We start from the raw sequence: 18,843 nt of genomic DNA, 5'->3' as shown, positions 1-18,843 counted from the left end.
AACGTGTCCTGTCAGTTTGTTTGAAGCTATTATGAGAGTGACATCCCATCTAAGCCTTCACCTTAGCAGAAGCCTCTATGCGCTCTTTGCAAACAATCATAGCTACTCAGGTGAGAGCTTCACTCTGCAGCCATAGGCCATGCAGTGGAGGTAGCCATTGTAGGGGCAGTGACCATGACATTTGCCTAGAGCACATCCCTTGCCACATTTCCAGTGTCATGAGGTTCTAACCATGTGATCTTCAGTCCCATTTTAAGGCCCAACCCACCTCTCACTTGACATTTTACATATCATTCTGTATAACAGAATCATTTGCCATGTTGAGTTTGCCATTCTCCTCATTGCTGAATCTTATCACTTGGCTCAGGTCATTATGAGCACCATGCCTACCAGGCTACTATGGACTCTAGTCTAGGCCCTATTTCTTATGCTACATCCCTTCAGGACGTTGGGTCAAGATCATCATGCAGTTTCTCTGAAAATCCGTGCCTGGAGGAGGAGTTTTCTTCTCATGAAGGCAGAGTGCTGGGACTCTAGGAAAGCATTGAGCTTTCAAAGTTTTAAGTCACACGATTCAACTAAGCACCCATCATGTACAGGTGAACTTCTACACAAGAGGGTGTGCTTGTCTAAAAGCATGGGTGTTGTGACAGTTCTCTTGCCAAACATACCAAAATGCACACTCTAACCAAAATTCTAGAAGAAGTGGGGATTGAGCCGTGTACTGTTGAGACTTAGGGTCATGGCAAGGCATAAGAGGAAATAGTATTGAGAAGACATGATGTTGTGTTAACTGACCTTAGGAAGCACTTCTAGGGCACAGTGGAGAATAAGCACACACAGCTCATGCCATTAAATAGTTTATAGCTAGTGTTAAGGGCAGAGAAGGAAACTTTATGCCTTGCAGCTAGACCAACGTTTTCTCCTCTGTAGCTGATCACTCAGTGTGGGGCGGTAAGAAGAAACCAGAGAAGCCCTGAGCAGCGTGGATTTGTGTTTCAAAAGCATTCAACACCCCATGAATCATTTAGGACTCATGGAGCTGAGGCACAGAAAAGGAAGCGGAAAGATAGCGGCAGTTTACCAATGTGCTTGCAGAGGAACACAGAGGGGACGCAGCACAACAGAGAGGGTCTCATTAGCTTGGAAACATTAAATGGCGTCATTACAGATGGCTCCTTTTCACTGTCCCCACATAGTACAGCATAGTGAGAAGAGCTCTATGAGGTTTCCTTCTGATCTTCTCTATTAAGGTTTTCAAATGGGGGTCTTACAGTATAGCCCAGGCTGGTCCCCATCTCCCAGCAACCATCCTATCTTAGCCTCCCAAGTGCTGGGATTCTAGCTGTGTATCACCACCCCTAGTTTTGGTGTCTCTTAAAAGAGGATTGAAAGAGTACTTATTATCTTTTATAAAGATGCCAAAAGATCTCTGTCACAAATGGGGTAACAGGCTCCAATACCATTGCATAGTGGGGGCAGTATTTCACCATGAATTTCAGAGTCATATATCAGCATTCAGCACTGTCTATGAGACCTCTGAACAGCGTGCTCTCTATTGTGAACCAAAAGGCTTTGTCCTAGCTTCTGCTTCTAGGTCTACCACAGCTTCTTGAAGACAGGCCCTGAGGAACAGCTCAGAGAGAGCAAGTCTCCAATTCCAAGCCTTTTTGCGCTTGTTTCCCCCACCCCCACCCCCATTAAGGCTTGCTCTACTTTGAAGATGTCTCCAAGACCCAGAGGAAGCCCTTAGATAGCTTTGTTTCTGTGGAGATCTTTGGCTGGACTTTTGCTGTCTCTCCCAGAGGTGAGAGGCCGTGGTTCCCAAAGCCTTGGGTTTGGCACCAGCTCCTCCCTGGTAAGTTCAGATTTCAAATCTTACTCTGGCCACGGCCTCCTCCCTGACCTAGAGTGACCTTGCAAGCCACCCAGCAGACAGACTCTTAGCCTTTACCATTGGTGGTTTTCATTCCAGACAGGAGCCAATGGGTTTCAGAAACGGAATGAGTGGGTGCCTCTCACCATCTCCACTATGGCCTGGGTCTGGCAGAGATTTCCTCTGTGGACTGGGCAAGGAATAACTGATGAAACCAGGCTGTCCCGGTGCTTTGTAGTGTGTAGAGCAGGCAAAGTTCTTATTACTGTCAGATGGCATGCACCTGGGCTACACAGGAACCATACTCCTCCTGAGTTGGGGACTGCTCTGATAAGCTGTGGTGGGTCCTATATGTGTTTGGAACCATGACAGCATGGGGAATATCAGCAACCTTGGTTAGAGAAGCTCGGTCCCTAGCCCCAATGGACAGTGGATAATGCAGATACTCATAACTGGTCAAAGTGATAAGTGACAGTTGAGTGTCCATCTCTAAATGAGACATCTCTATCAAGATGCTCCTCACCCTAGGCTCAGGGAACACCACAGAAGGAACTGAAAGCATCTAAGAGGTAGAGGATGGAGGGAGTGCTATGAAGCATGCTCTTGATAGGACATGGCTGTCACACTCATGAACTTACAACAGCTGGGGTCCCTTGCACAAAACCTGCATTAGATCAAGCCTGTCAGCATTTCAAAGGAATGGGGGAGGGACTTGTGAAACCCACCCCTGGTTGTAGTTGATGGCTGTAGAGGGCTGTCTGTTTTGGAAGGGTTTAGATACTGATAGGTTACATATACTCCAATAGATGCACCCACCCCCAACCACATGCATGTAGGAGCACTAATTTGTCTCAATGGCTATAAAGAAAGAAGAGGGCATTGAGGAGGGTGGGGTGGGACAAGGGGGAACAGGAGAAATGGAATGGTGGGGTTGGGTGCAATAATGTCATATTGTATACATTTTTAAGAATGTTAAAAATAAATGAAAATATTACTTTAAAAATTTAGAGCATTGGAACTGAGAGACAGTTTGGAATCCATCTATTCTCATTTAGCCCAATTCCTTTAGTGAAGAGGAAGCTGGGCCCTTTATGGGAACTGCACTGCTGCCCAGTCTCTGGGGAGGGGGGTATGGTAGAGCCCAAGCTAGTGCTCAGGCCCATGGGTGGGTTTGCTGGTAGCTTTTCTTTCTGTCCTCGCTGGTTCAGGATCCTTTAGGGGCTGTGAACAAAATGAGAAAGATTTATACCAAGCCTAGCACACTGCCTGGTATTTAGCAAGTGCACAATTCATGTTTATCATTACTCGAAGAAAAACTTAGAGGAGCAAGATATCCATGCCTTTGAGACCACTGAAGTTTTGTTGAGGACTCACAAGACTCGTGGTCATATATGCACACAACTGGAGATTACCGTAGGTAGGGTTATCTGCCTAGTCAATGGGTTCAGCAATGGAGGAGATATGTTATGACCACCTACAAGAAGGAAAGAACCTCATCTCATGGAAGAAGCATGTGTTCTCTGTCTTCTCTTTCTTGGTGGCAAGATTAACAGACCAGCAGATATTTCAGATTGTCAAAGAACCCCATACCATCTTGTCATCTGCCCAACACATTCACTGATTATCATTGTACTTGGTATTCTGCACTGGGAAACTAAAGATGATGATGTTGTACCTTGACCCCCAGTATAAACACACACACACACACACACATATATACATACATACACACACACACACACACACACACACACACACACACATATATATATATAAATGTGGCTTGTAGTGTTTTAAATAGAAATGTCCCATAGTCTCATATATTTGAGTGTTTAGTCATCAGGGAGTGGAACTGTTTGAAAGGATTAGAAGGATTAGGAGGCATGGCCTTGTTAGAAGAAAGATGGGTTTCAAAAACCCATACCCAAACCAGTCTTGCTCTCTTGGCCTGCAGATTTGGATGCAGCTCTCAGCTACTGCTCCAGTGCCAAGCTTGCCACCATACTCCCTGCCATGATGATCATGGATCAAACCTTTGAACCTGTAAGCAAGCCCCCACCTAAATGCCCAGATGTCCCTCAACAGAGGAATGGATACAGAAAATGGGGTACATTTACACAATGGAGTACTACTCAGCTATTAAAAACAATGAATTTATGAAATTCTTAGGCAAATGGATGTATCTGAAGGATATTATCCTGAGTGAGGTAACCCAATCACAAAAGAAGTCACTTGATATGCACTCACTGATATGTGGATATTAGCCCAGAAACTTAGAATACCCAAGATACAATTTGCAAAACACATGAAACTCAAGAAGAAGGAAGACCAAAGTGGATACTTTGATCCTTCTTAGAAGAGGGAACAATATACTCATGGATGGAGTTACAAAGTTCGGAGCTGAGACTTAACGAATGACCATCCAGAGACTGTCCCACCTGGGGATCCATCCCATAAACAACCACCAAACCCAGACACTATTGAAGATGCCAACAAGATTTTGCTGACAGGAGCCTGATATAGCTGTCTCCTGAGAGGCTCTGCCAGTGCCTGGCAAATACAGAAGTGGATGCTCACAGTCATCCATTGGATGGAGCACAGGGTCCCTAATGAAGAAGCTAGAGAAAGTACCCAAGGAGCTGAAGGGGTTTGCAGTCCCCTAGGAGGAACAATAATACGAACTAACCAGTACCCCAGAGCTCCCTGGGACTAAACCACCAACCAAAGAAAACACATGGTGGGACTTGTGTCTCTAACTGCATATGTAGCAGAGGATGGCCAAGTCTGCGGTCATCAATGGGAGGAGAGGCGCTTGGTCCTGTGAAGGTTCTAATTCCCAGTATAGGGGAATGCTTGAGCCAGGAAGCAGAAGTGGGTGCGTTGGGGAGCAGGGGGAGGGGGAAGGGAATAGGGAATTTTCAGAGAGGAAACTAGGAAAAGGGATAACATTTGAAATATAAATAAGAAAATATCTAATTTTAAAAAGAAAGAAAGAAAGAGAGAGAGAGAGAGAGAGCAGCCTGAGGGGTAGAGGGAACATCAAGTGTGCCACCCAGAGGTCAAAAATAGTAATGAGACCTGGATCAGATGCCACTTCTGAGGCCTCAAGATAAAAGGCAGTTTGTCACCTACCTCAAGAGTCTTTGCTTGTCACTTTCCCGTTTGACTCCTTCACCCTATGACCTAAGTCCTCATGCTACCTTGCAAGGCCACAAACAAACTGGTGAACCAAAACCCAGGCAATATTAAGAAAATGGGCCCTTCAGTTTGTGACAGGTAAGCTTTACCCGTGTGGCTCAGTGCGGTTACTCTTGCTTTACACTCTGTCACCTCAAAGCTCAGTGAGACAAAGCCACAGCAAGCGTTTTTTCTCATGGCTTCGCTTTGGTGACTTGGCTCACCTGTCTTTGCTCAAGGCCTACCTTGAAGTTTCCAGAAGTTGCTGTGGTGGGGCTCCGCTGGATGGTCTCCTCTCTCCAAAGTGGAATCTGTTGTCCCGTGGGACCTCAGCTTGGATGGTCAGTGGGAACACCTACCTAGGGCTTCTTTTTGTGGCCTGGACTTTGTCACAGCATGGTGCCTGGGGTTCTAAGGCAGCAATCCCAGGGAAGAGACCAGATATTGTTCCACAAACATCATTTTTTCACCCGTTCATTTTGTTAGATGTGGCTCTGTTAAGTTTATATTGACTCAGTTCAGTTATATACAGTGAGGCACTAGACTATAACAACTATCTGTGGAGACACTTTAAAACTACCATAAAGGTTTCCCTAGTAAGTATTCTGCTGGTTTAAAAACACACAGACAGTCAGACAGACATACAGTCAGATCGACAGAACCTAAAGATTTTGTGGATGGCTCTGCATTTTAGGAAGGAAGATCAGAGAGCTGGACTAGGAGAGGCAGAGTAACAGAGAAGGACTGCTGGACTAGATAACTAGAGTCTGACCCTGCCTCTGGTGCCCCAGAGAAAGGTCATGTAACATAGGGAAAGACAAGGTCTCAGGTCTCTTAAATCTTTTGCTGTTGCGGTTCTGTGGTTTCAGAAGACTAGCACATTCCTCTGTGACCTTCCAAGCCCTCATGCCACCATCCCATGTACTGACCCCCCTGTGGCCCAGGCCTTGGAGAGACAGCCCTCCACTCATGAGTGGCAGAGGAGCTGGGATAAGGGTGCACTGGGTAAACAAGAAAGGCTGGGCAGGTGGGAGATTCACATGTGGAATCCTGTTTGGAAGTCAGGAGAGAGAGAGAGAGAGAGAGAGAGAGAGAGAGAGAGAGAGAGAGAGAGAGAATGTGTGTGGGTGTGCTCTGAATGAAGTTCCAGGGCCTGTTGAAACTCAGCAAGGTCATGTCTAAGGTATTGGCAAGCCAAAGGATATTGCATTGTGTGTCATGCTGACCACTGTTGTGTGTTTGGAAAGAGCTCTACTTCTATTTAGCATTTATGCCATCTTCCTCTTCCTCCTGGAAATCCTCTGACAGCATCTAGGTTTAACATCCCAATGGGGTATAATATACAAATGAAAATAAGTGAGTGATATTATATGGTGTATGGTTGGTGCCCACTCTCTGCCCAGGAAGAGGGTGCGTCTTCCACAACAGTGAATTCACTATTTACCATCTCTTGTTCTGCGAAGTGGAATGAGGTAAGGCAAGGCAACTGGATCACTCTTTCCTTCAGCTACTTTACAAATTCTAGTTGTCTCCATTTTACAGATGGAAAGACAGAGGTGAAGGGAAACAAATTCCTCCTCTGATGAAGGCAGAAGGAGCTTTTGCTGTTCTGTGCAAGCAGAGCTGGTAACCCCAGGTCACCTGGGTCACATCTCAAGTCCTTAAGCATATGTTGGGCCTCTCAAGGATTTTGGCTCTGGGTTGAGGACATCATATAGAGAGGAAAAGGCCAGGAGACCCAGGGAGAAGTTAGGAGTGAAGAAGACTTTGACATATCCTCAGGAATCAAGATAAGCATGAAGATGTTTGGGAGGTTCTGGTGTTTGTGTGTGTGTCTAGGGACCTCTTACCCAAACCAAAGTCATTTCTGCATATTTTTCTGCTGAATATGAAATACTCCAAAGATTACTCTTCTTATTTGTTAAATTCAAAATGACTCAGCAGAGAGAAAAAACAAGTCTTGAGTGACCTCCAATGTCCTCTGAATCAAATATGTGAATGAGATTTCTCCTCACCAAAGTGTAATCATCTGCACATGTACACACGAGTGCCACACAGTTATATCTGTACACATGTGTCAGCGTCAGCTTGTCACACGTCCTTCGATTTCATTTCTAGTCATTCCCTGGCTTTTCATCCACACCCTGGACAGAGCTGACTGGCCCGGACGGCGGCCCTTCCTCTGTGGTCCTTGACATAGGCTTCACCGAGGCCCTCAGAGGAAATCTATAGACACTGATTCTTCATCAAATCCAGCATCATCTCAGGTTGTCCTCAGCTATTGGGTCTGGGACGATGGACAGTCTGGGAAAAGGGCAGCCTGCTAAGTCAGACATGCTGTATACCTGAGAAGTTGGTTATACACTGGATTTTAGTGCACTGAGTATTATTTCGAATGCACTGAGAGGATTTCTGTTTAAGGGTGCCAGGTCCTGGATCCTTTAGCAAGGCTGGCTACTCAGTCAATGATTTACAACTTTGATAAGTAGACAGAACACTTTTAAGACAACAAATGCCATCTTAAATGCACTATGTGGGATTTGTTATTCAAAACTAATTAGCAAAGTTTTTTTTTTTTTAAAGAACTAGCCTGTGACAGGGATAAGAATTTAATGGTTTTTACATTAAGTAAGATCAGGCATTTCTTAAGGAGGGATGGATATACCTCCAGTTCTACTTCAGAGAAAAAGATGAGTTATACTAATGTTCATATATGAAGATACAAAGGACCCTACCATCTCTGGGTTTAGCTCTCTCTAAGGGGCTTGGGAAGAACAGAGCTGTTAAAACTTCTCACTCACTAGGCCAGAAGACCCCAACAGTTGCCTGGACTTCCTACTTTTTCATTATGACAGACTGAAAACAAGGGGTTACTTTAAAAAATTAATGTGACTTATTATATATATGTATGCATATGTATACATATATGTACATTTATACATAGTTTATAAAGAAATTTCTGATTATAACTGTATGCATATCTGTACCATCTAAATCAGTTTATTTCTCTACTTGTCTTCTACATGCCATCTATCTTAATTTATTATCTATCTTCTGTCATTTTCATCCACTTATCTATCATCTATCCTTTCTCATCTACCTTTCATTTATAATCTATCAACCATTTATCAATTTATTTTTCTACCCACCCATCATTTACTATTTATTATTTTCCTATCATCAATCAACATTGATCTGATCTATCATCTATCTACCATTTATCTATCATTGGTTATTTTTCTATGTATGTATATATCTATCATCTGTCAATCAACATTTATAATATATCTACCTATTATCTTCCTGTCTGCCTACTCGCCTGTCTCTCTATCCACCATGTACTCATCTGTCTATCTATCCACTCTTCCATTTCATCTATTATCTATCACATGTATTTAATTCTATAGTGAAGAATAGATTTTCCAGTGGGGTTTGTGGATTGGTCTGCCAAAGAGTGTGGTTTCCCACTGACACAGAGAGTTCAACCTTGCTCTGAGATTATGAAGCATACGCATTAGATGAGGTAGTGACATTAGCTTTCTGCTCACTTAGAAGCTCAATATTAATGTCATCTCTGTCTCTCAAGGCTCTTTCTCACCTACTCACTACTGTGAAGCTTGTTCCCAGGGAGGTACTCTGACTTAACTAAGACAGTTGTAAGAGACAGGTACCGTTATAGGGGTGCATAGCCCTTGCGTTCAAGAGCCTTAGGACTGACCAAGAGTGAGGCATCATGTGAGAACCTTCTGTAATACAGGCTTGACCTTTCTCTATGAAGGGACTTTACTGCAGCTGAGAGAGGCTTTTGTAAGCTCCTCGGCGTTCAGAGGTAATTAGTAAGCAGTTGAACTTCCCATACTCTTGTTTCTGTTCCCTGCTGAAGAGTTGCTCATTTTTGGGTGTGGATGCCACATTCCTGGCTGGCCTTTCCATTCTTCTTCCTAACTTCCTAGTATGTCTAAATCCTGGTGTGGACCTACCTGAGGTAGAAAGTCAATAATCTTCTATAAGATCTCGTAGAGTTTATAGGAAGTCCTGAGCTGTGGCTTCTTCTATGTTCAACTAGGAGTGTCCATTGAACACGGGGAAGGGGAGGGGATTTTGAGTTGAAGAAGGGGGGAGAAGGGATTCTTTACCTATTCTTTTACCTATTCTCTTTGAGCCACATGCCCATTGATGTTCCTTAGGAAGTGTTGAGCTGTGGGCAGAGAAGTACCAGCCTTGACATTAGGGTCACTAAAATCGATGTTAACTGTCTTTCCTCCTAACTTCATGTTCCAGGGAATTAAAAATCAACCTTATTTTGAAGCAGGGAAAACAAGATCCCTAATCTTAGATGACTCATAGTCTGACTTGATAGACAGACAGACAGACAGACAGACAGACGGGTTAAGAAGAGAACTATATTCAGAGTAGTGGTTGGGAAAAAGTAGCTGGTACAGGTGAGACTGTCCAGGCTGTTAATGAAGCAACTGTGTTTTCTAGATCTGTAGAAAGAAGATGACAATTCCCCCTCTACATGATTGTGATGACCGTGATATCATACATTTGAAAGATCCTCAGTATTCAACACTAGAAAGACACAAGGTGATTCTCAACCATTTTTGTGCTCCCACTTGTGAGATGTTTTAATCAATACTGTCTCTGAGTAGTCCAAGTGTCTTTTGGAGATGCAGGCCATGTTGCCCCAGCACCTCCCATTCTGGAACACGCAGGATTGCCTGGAAAGCATCTTGAGATTCTGACAGCCTTATGCCAAGAATAATGTTTTCTTTTTTTTTTTTCAGAAAAGTTATTATAAGTGGCATTAACCAAAAACACATTCCCCTTTTAAAAATCAAACAATGAACTAGGAAGATGGCTCAGTGTATAATGGACTTGTCATAGAAGTGTAAAGATTGGAATTTGGGTCTCCAGAACTCACATAAAAGCCAGGTAGGCAGGTAGGTGTGGTAGCCTGCTGAAGTCTCAGTGTGTACAGGGATTTCCTGGAGCGAGCTAGCTAGCCAGACTAGCTGCATCAGCTGTTCAACTAGAGAGTCTGCTGAAGGTAATAAGGTGAAGAATGACCCAGGAAGACAGCCAATACCAACCTCTGTTCTCTATGCACAGGTACACAAGCATGCACGTACATACAGCACATACACACAGGCACAAAAAAATAGAATTACTATGAATAAGGCAGTCTCCATAATTACAGTCATTCACGAGTCCTGTTGCCAAAATCTGCACTCTTTCTAGCATCTTCTGTTCTGAGGGAGTCATTGTTACCAGATCATCTGTGAATATATAAATGTGTGTGCCCATGAAAACATATAGAATGCTCCATAAATACTTTGCAGCCTTCTTGTTCACCTAAAAACATGTCGCAAGTGGCAAGCTATGTGACCGCACATAGCTGTAACTCACTGTTTTTATTTTAATGAGTTATTTATTTTATGTGTATGAATGGTTTGTCTGCATGTACCACATTTGTGTAGTGCCCACAGAGACCAGAAGAGAGCGCTCAATCCCCCTGGAACTGGAGCAATAGTTGGTTGTGGGTTGATATGTGGGGGCTAGGAGGCAAACTGAGTCTTCTGTAAGAACAGCCAATACTATTATATGCTGACCCATCTCTCCAGCTATTGGAATTCATTCTTTTTTGCCATCAGAAAGTATTTTTATAGTAGGAACAACATAGTACTTGCATCCTCCTGTTGTTAAACATCTTTCCAAGTTTTTGTTACTTAGAAAATATACTGCAGAGCACTTGTATATACACATACGCTGTATGTACCTGCAACCCGCTCTCTAGGATATGTAACATGTGGGCAGCATGGTGCATTTTTAGCTGTGGAGCATGTATTTCACACCATTGTCAGGTCTCACGTCATCAAGCTTGGATAGCTTGTGAGACCAATTCAGCGACTACTCTGGTGTTTGTTTGGTTTTGGATTTTTCTGAGCTAGAATGCTTTCAGATGCAATATACTGTCCCCTTTGTTAGATGTTCTTTATTTACTTGGCCCATATTTCTAGTGGCTTTTTACAATAGAAATTGTTTCGCTTCACAGTTTCAAATATTTAACTTTGTTCCTTGCTTATCTGTTAAGTTTATAATATCTTTCTTGTTCCTTGGATGTTTTGAATTTTTGTGGGGAAATGTTATCACTATTTTCCTTCTATGGAGTTTGCTTTTAATGTCTTTTTCATGCAAGCCTTTCTTTAGTTTATAGCAAATTCTTGTGTTTTCTTGAGGTCCTTTCATTGTTCTGTCTTTACATTTTGGGCTCTATATTTTTGTGTGAGGTGTGGATACGCCTTGGCTTTTGAAAAGGCCATTGAACCACTGGCACTGTCACTGATGTTTTATTTTAATGCTTATTTATCAAATGCTTGTTTATTCGTGAATGGCTTCTGGCTGCCCAGCCTCTCCACTGTTCTGCTTATCTGCCTCTGAACCACTGGCATGCTTAGAGGATTTTTTACTGTACAGCTTTCCTGGAACAGCTTATCCACTTCTGCAGTCTTCAATCTTGTTTTCTTTATTGTTTACAGATCCTCCTCACATGCCCTAACATCTTGTTTATTACGAGATTGAAAGGGGAAGAAATGATTTAGAGCATTTGGTCTGTCAGTTGCTGTCTCTTTATCTTTGCATGCTTTTATTTATTTATTTATTTTTTTGGGGGGGTTATTTTTGTTTTTGAGTCAGGGTCTCTTACTGAGCCCACTGATTTAGCTAGATTCCCTGGACAGTGAGATTAAAGGATCCTTTTCTTGTCTTTGTCTCCCCAGTACTGGAATTTGTAGCTGTGCCAGTATATTTTAGTGACATGGATTCTCAGAGATCAAACTCAGGTCCTCGTGCTTCTGTAGAGTACATTACTGCCTGAGCCACTGACCCAGCCCTTCTCTGACATTTAAGATGTATATATACCACGTGAATGGCATTTCCTAAACAATTGCTGAGTAATTGAATACAAGGCAATACTCTGACCAGCACATTTTCATTTTGAATTTTATTTTATTTTAAGACTTGGATGAAGTGTTTGTTAATAGGAGTTCATGTTGTTAGTCACAAAAGTGCACAGAGGGGGGTTCTCTCAACTGCTCATCGCGTTTCCATGATTGCTCTGGGCTCTGTCGTGTGCCACATGGGTAAATATTGAATCCTTGAGACCATTGATTCAGAGGGTTTTGTCTGCTCATTGGAATCCTTGAGGAAAGTTCCTTTTAGGGCAAAACATTTCAGATTACCTAGATATAGTCACCGAGTATTTGGGTCTATGATGGTATTTATCAAGCCTCTCTGTTGAGCGTTTTGAACACAGTAGCATTGAGAATAAACATGGAGCTTACAGAAAGGACACTAAATAGTCACGGTGACTATACATAGTTGAAAGCATGATCCTTACTATATGAAAAGTCATGTTTTCAGTGCATTGAGCAATTGAATCAGAACACTTAGCTGCAGAAATAACTATTGAATAAAGACTTGGGCAGGTAAGGAGGAAAGAGCTTGCCAGAGGTCCATAGGCAAAAGCCAATAGAAGAAATAAATGAGAAGCTTCAATAGAACTGAGCTGGAGAGTAGGGGCAATAGAGTAGAATAGAATAGAATAGAATAGAATAGGATAGGATAGGATAGGATAGGATAGGATAGGATAGGATAGGATAGAATAGAATAGAATAGCAGACTAAAGGGATGATGACAATATCGGTGACCCCAGGCAGACTCTGGAGTCATGTGAACCCCAGACCCATGTGCCTGTTTGCTTCTGTGTGCTGTAACACGGGGCCACTTGTTTAAAATCAGATTAGCTATGTAAATTATTTGGAATTCTTTTTCATGGAAAATGAGCTATTCTCCCTCATTTGTTTATTCAGTCATTCATTTACATCAACATGGATTTGTGGATATTTATGTCATACTCTGAGTTATAATCTAATACTCCTCTATTTGTTTTGTTGATCAAATTGTTCCAGCTTTCATTACTGGGAGAACTTTCAGTTGACTCCTATGTGCTTTTGATGTATTTCATCGTGTCTCCCTGTGTGTGTGTGTATGTGTGTGTGTATACACACCCGCGCGATTGCATGTGTGTGCACACAACATATATTCTAGGCTTATCTTGTGTATTTCCTGATCCAGTGCTAGACTCAACCAGTTTTTCTAAAGAACTCTGATTCTTTTATTGGAAGATGGGATTAGAAGCCAAGATCTGGGCACTTGGTTTGCATTGTCAATGGATGCTCACTGACAAGATGCTGTTGTCTCTAGGGCCTTTCAGCTAACTGAGTGAAAGAACAGTGCATATGTAGTATATTCACTTGTATACATACAAATAACTACACTATAGATAGATAGTTACAATGTAACTCCATATACCTCTATTAAGCTAAATCTGGGTATATATTGATATGTCCATACTGTATCTAATCTGTTGTCACATGATCACTTGGAGGAAACCTTAAAAAAAGAAAGAGACAAAGAAAGAAAGAAAGAAAGAAAGAAAGAAAGAAAGAAAGAAAGAAAGAAAGAGAAAGGAAGGAAGAAAGCCAAAACCAAAGACCCAAATGTCACTTCAAAACTAATGGGTCAAGATAAGTGTTGATTTATAGAGATTTAAAAAGATTAAAGTTACTGAATGTTTTTCTTGGGTTAATGTTGGAATTAATGTTGATAATATGAAAATATTAGCTGCCATCATAAATATAAATTTTACTTCATTACTACTGTTTAGTATTTGCGTTGGTAATACATTGCTACCTGTGTGTAGTTCTGCTGATTTTAAATTCCAGGAGTGAGTGTTTAATCCAAGAGAATTGGAAAATTCTTGCACTTAATGATTCCTGGGTGGGATTTGAAGCTTTAAATGTGGAAATAAACTTTACAAGAGTCTCAGATTGTCTGTGAAGATCGTGTTCCCGTGTGCTGGTGAAATCTGCATTACTCACTTCTCTTCCTTCTCTCTTTCCTTGCTTTATCGGTGGGCTACAGACTCCAGATCCAACTCCGTCTTCTGAAATGATCCTGATTCCCAGAATGCCCCTGGTGCTGCTCCTGCTCTTGCTCATCCTGGGTTCTGCAAAAGCTCAGGTTAATCCAGGTAACACAGCCACTACTCAGCTGGATGCTGAGGACCAGGTGCCTGCACACACCTCTGCCAGTGGTTATCTTAGAAAGAGCTCTGCCAAGAGAACTCCACTGTCAGTTCTCCCTGTGTGGTGAACCGTGGCCACGATGGTCAGAAACAGGAAGTTGTATCAGTCCCCCTCGCCTTATATAATGTGTTGGGTATTATACAAGAGATTTTATGTAGACCAGAGCCATTTAAATGCCATTAAAAAAGATTAGGAAAAGGAATGACTGTTTGATGTTGTGTATTTTGGGGAAAATGGCAAACTATAGATGTAGCAGACAGCTTCATTTGGTTGACTTATCCATTGGATGTCTTGGGTCTGGATTTTAATTGAGTGTCCTGTTATACTTTTGGGATGCTAATTCTGTGGGATGTCCGGTTCCCAAGATCTCAGGTAAGCTTTTGTTCTTACAGGATGTGACTGTTCAAAGCAGATGTGAGGTGACTCTTTTAAGTCAATATTTTTAGATTGTTTTAGTTCATATATCTTTAAACTTTAACCTAAAGTATGTGATTGTATCAACTGTCTGTTACACAACATGTTGCTTAACGATTGTCAATAGCTCAGTGACTTAAAAAAGGGAATGTTTGTTTTGCTCATAAGCGTATAGTTTGATGGTTTATCTGTCTTGGCACATTTACCTTCCTGGTAATATTGGCTCATCTAGGGTTCCTTTGGCCCTGATGAAGGGCACTTTGGCTGTTGCGCTGTGGATTCCTCTAGCAGACTAGCCTGGCCATGTTTTCGTGGAAATTGCACAAGAGCCTGAGTAGAAGCAGGGTATGCAAATTCAATCCACTGCTCAAATTATGTTTGTTAAGACTGCGTAGGCCAGGATGAGGGCTGTAACTGAAGACCTTGTCTGGAGGGATGTGGGCTGGAGCTTGGTAGTGCTTGTCCACTAAGGAGACTCTATTTCAATTCCTAGCACTGATCGGGGGGACCTCATTGGTTAAAGTAAGTCACATACATGTGCTCAGAGTCCACAAGAACAAAAAGAATGTGTATGATAAAGAGATAGGTAGAGGTTGTTTGTTTTTCAGTGAAGAAATAAATCTGTGGGCTGGAGAGATGGCCTAGTTGTTAAGAGCACATGCTGCTCTACCAGAGGCTCTGGCTTTGATTCCCGGAACCTACATTTAGTTCCTATCATGTTGGCTGTCTCAGAACTGCCTCTAATTCTGGCTCCAAGAGATCCAGTGCACTCCTTGACTAAATGGAACTCCATCATAGCCCTCAGATCTTACCCCAGAAATAATCACTCACTGAATGTATTTTATATCCCACACATGTAGATTTTACTAAAACAACACATAGCTGGGGATATAGCTCATTTGACAGAGTACTTGCCTAGTGTGCAGAGAGTACCATAGAGGACTGAGAGTGGTGTGCATACCTCTTACCAGTTTTGATGGCACATGCCAGTAGGATAGGTAAAGATTTTAAGACATTTTAAAAATTCTTCCTCAAATACAAATATATGAAAGTACACATATCTTAGTGTTCAGTTTGATGGATTTTTACAAGCCCAAGATATCCATTCAGACCTGTCTAACTTGAAGCAGAGTCTAACTATGAATGTGGACTAACACAAATTATACACTTACATAAAACATGAGGGTTTTTTCCCCATTCTCCTTGGACACACCAGAGGAGGGCATCTATTACAGATCCTATTACAGATGGTTGCTGGGAATTGAACTCAGGACCTATGGGAAAACAGCCAGTGCTCTTAACCACTGAGCCATCTCTCCAGCCTGTGAGGGTTTTTTTGTTTGTTTTTGTTTTTTAATTTCATCTTTTTGATTGTGCTGCCTCTCAATGTGAACATTGTAGATGACAACATTGTGTGGTAATATCAAAGGTTGGACAGCCCTGGCAGTGAACTACCCTTCATATATAAGAAACAGAGGCATCATGGAGAGCTCTCTCCTACCTCGCCCTGGTGACAGCCATTATGTTGCTTTCTAGCAAGAAAGATGAGGTTTCCCTGCTTGTATTTTATATAAGTGGAGACACAGGATACATGGGCACTGTGCCTAGCTTCTTTAATCGAACATTTTCTGAATGGCATTTATTCCATGGCTACAAGTACAGGCTGGCTATCCTTGCTGTTGTATAATATTACTTTGTGTAGTTCGTTTACATAGTCTAGTACAGATGGGAATTTGGATAGTTTGTGCCTACTGTGAAGAAATCTTCCATATTCTTGCATAGAGTTTGTGGTAAGGACATATACTCACTTTTCTGGGGTTTATATACAGAAGTGGAATTCCTTGGTAACTTGTAACATATCATTTAGTGTTCTTCATAATGCCATAGAGTTTTCCAAAGTGTTTTTTTTTTATCCACTTAGCCTCCCACAATAGTATGTAGAGTTCAATTTTCCATCTAGCTGTAATTACATTATCAAGGGTACATCCATCTTGTCTTTGTACTAGCATAATGGTATATTTGTGAGAGCGCTTCCTCCCACCAAGTCTGTGTCCATGGGCTATTCTTTATGTCCTTAGTAGGAAACATGATCAAAACTCCTCAATAAAATAAAATAAAATAAAATAAAATAAAATAAAATAAAATAAAATAATTGTTGTTTGAGTGGATTCAATGCCTTTCTCATTATTATAGAAAGCTTAGTGAAGGCACCCCAGATCTTAACTCTGACAGCTTTTAGTATTTCTGCTGTGTATTTCTCTTACCCTCTAAAGTTTGATTTGTCTCCTCTGATGGTCTTTCTGCTCTGAGCTCCAAAGAGGAGGGGGAAGGGTGCACACAGTTGTCATGGAGACTGGTATACCCAGGCCCACTTAAGCAATTAAACGAGGAGAACCAGTTTCTAGTGTTAGAATAGAACCAGTTTCTTGTGTTAGAATACAAGCTGTAGTTCTTGAGTAGGAAATGGGCTGCCAGAAGGCGATTTCACTCCCTGTCTTGCTATTAGGCATTTTCGTTGGATCTTTCTGCCAGCACAAAGAAACGGACATCTTAATTTTGAACGATGTTCCTAGGCATATGCTACCAATTGAAGGGCTGACCATTCTCTTTGCCACCTCCTTCCATTTACCAGGTTAAGCTGGAGGTGAGGATGTAGAGCAGACAACAATTTTCCATTCCAGCTCGGTTTTAATTGGCTGTCTAGGAACTTGGGGCTCATGGAGCTGTATGGTTTGGCCACTGCTTAGTGCAGAGTAGATACATAATAAATACTAGCTGATTTAGAGGAGACACTTCAGGGGTTCCTACTGGTGTCTCCCAAAAGACTGAGGCAACTAAAAGTACTGATTGTTGCAGATGTTGCTCAGGGACAAGTAGTTCTGGGCTTTTAGGATTGTTCACACAGGTTAGCCAAACTGTATAACAGAGAGACTTGGGTTATAAACAAATATTATATGATCAACTGTTAGAGGAAGTTGGTTTAAGACCATTTTAGAAGGTAGCAGAAATCCTATCCTAATTAGTTATAAGCCAAATTTATTGCTTTTTGTTTTGTTTTAAATATTTTTTAAAATTTATTTATTGATTATGTATACAGTGTTCTGCCTGCATGTATGCCTGCAAGTGAGAAGAGGACATCATTATAAATGGCTGTGAACCACCATGTTGTTGCTGGGAATTGAACTCAGGACTGTTGGAAAAGCAGCCAGTGCTCTTAACCTCTGGGCCATCTCTCCAGCCTGCCAAATTTCTCTTTAATGATTGTTTGAGAGAAGGAAAGAAAGAAAGAAAGAAAGAAAGAAAGAAAGAAAGAAAGAAAGAAAGAAAGAAAGAAAGACAGAGAGAGAGAGAGAGAAAGAGGGAGGGAAGGAGGGAGGGAGGAAGGAAGGAAGGAAGGAAGGAAGGAAGGAAGGAAGGAAGGAAGGAAGGAAGGAAGGAAAGAAGTAAGAAGGAAGGAAGGAAGCGGAACTCAGCAATTCAAAATTTTAAGGCCATCCATCTACAATGAGACAGATATTTTTCTATAAGAGCAGAAAAGTTTGCAATACAATAGAAACACTGCAGTTCATAATATGCTTGTTAATAATTGTCTCATGGCTTCAGGCACCATCTTTGGCACTGTGGAGTCTGGCAGCCTGTGCAGTGCAAAGTGCATGTGTCCTGAACTAAAGATCAAGGTCCCAGTGATGCTGTGCACTGCAACATGGGTGAGCACTGCCAGAAACACCCCGCTGCTACACATCCCAGTCTGAACTGATCTTTGTCGTTGAACTTTCAAAAAATGTTTGCAATTCCTGTGTTCTGTAACCCCCACCCCCGCCCCCAAGTATGAGATTGTGACCCACAGTTTAAGACATCAGGTTCTAACCCATCTGAGCTTTGGCAAAGGAATTGGTAAGTTCAGTGATGCTACTGACATTTGCAGAGATGGCGGTGTTCTAAGTAGCTAGAGAGGCTGTAGAGCAGACCCTGGGAGTCTCCATGAAAAATACTGAGATGCCGCTTGTTCCAGCTCTGCAGTATGGCTAGTGTGCTAGCAACCGTTTAGTCCCAACAGTGCACTAGAGTCCTGTCTTAGTTAGGGTTTTACTGCTGTGAACAGATACCAGGACCAAGGCAAGTCTTATAAAAAGCAACATTTAATTGGGGCTGGCTTACAGGTTCAGAGGTTCAGTCCATTATCATCAAGGTTGGAGCATGGCAGTATCCAGGCAGGCATGGTGCAGG

At 42.0% G+C, this 18,843-nt stretch overlaps 1 protein-coding gene across 3 annotated transcripts in view; it reads left to right on the top strand.

The window, feature by feature from the left end:
* Window positions 1–18,843, top strand: part of Ddr2 (discoidin domain receptor tyrosine kinase 2) — a 127,892-nt gene that overhangs the window by 57,943 nt on the left and 51,106 nt on the right. For 2 of the 3 annotated variants that reach the window (XM_021159760.2, XM_021159767.2), the window contains exon 3: window positions 14,039–14,147. In XM_021159760.2, coding sequence (XP_021015419.2) covers window positions 14,039–14,147 — 109 coding nt within the window. Of the gene's footprint in view, window positions 1–9,564; window positions 9,641–14,038; window positions 14,148–18,843 lie in introns of those variants that run through there. The other variant, XM_029475009.1, reaches the window with a different exon arrangement.

The sequence above is a fragment of the Mus caroli genome, chromosome 1 (assembly GCF_900094665.2).
Source record: "Mus caroli chromosome 1, CAROLI_EIJ_v1.1, whole genome shotgun sequence".
NCBI classification, from domain to species: domain Eukaryota; kingdom Metazoa; phylum Chordata; class Mammalia; order Rodentia; family Muridae; genus Mus; species Mus caroli.
The sequence above is the reverse complement of the archived record's forward strand: the minus strand, read 5'-3'. Positions and strand labels throughout refer to the sequence as shown.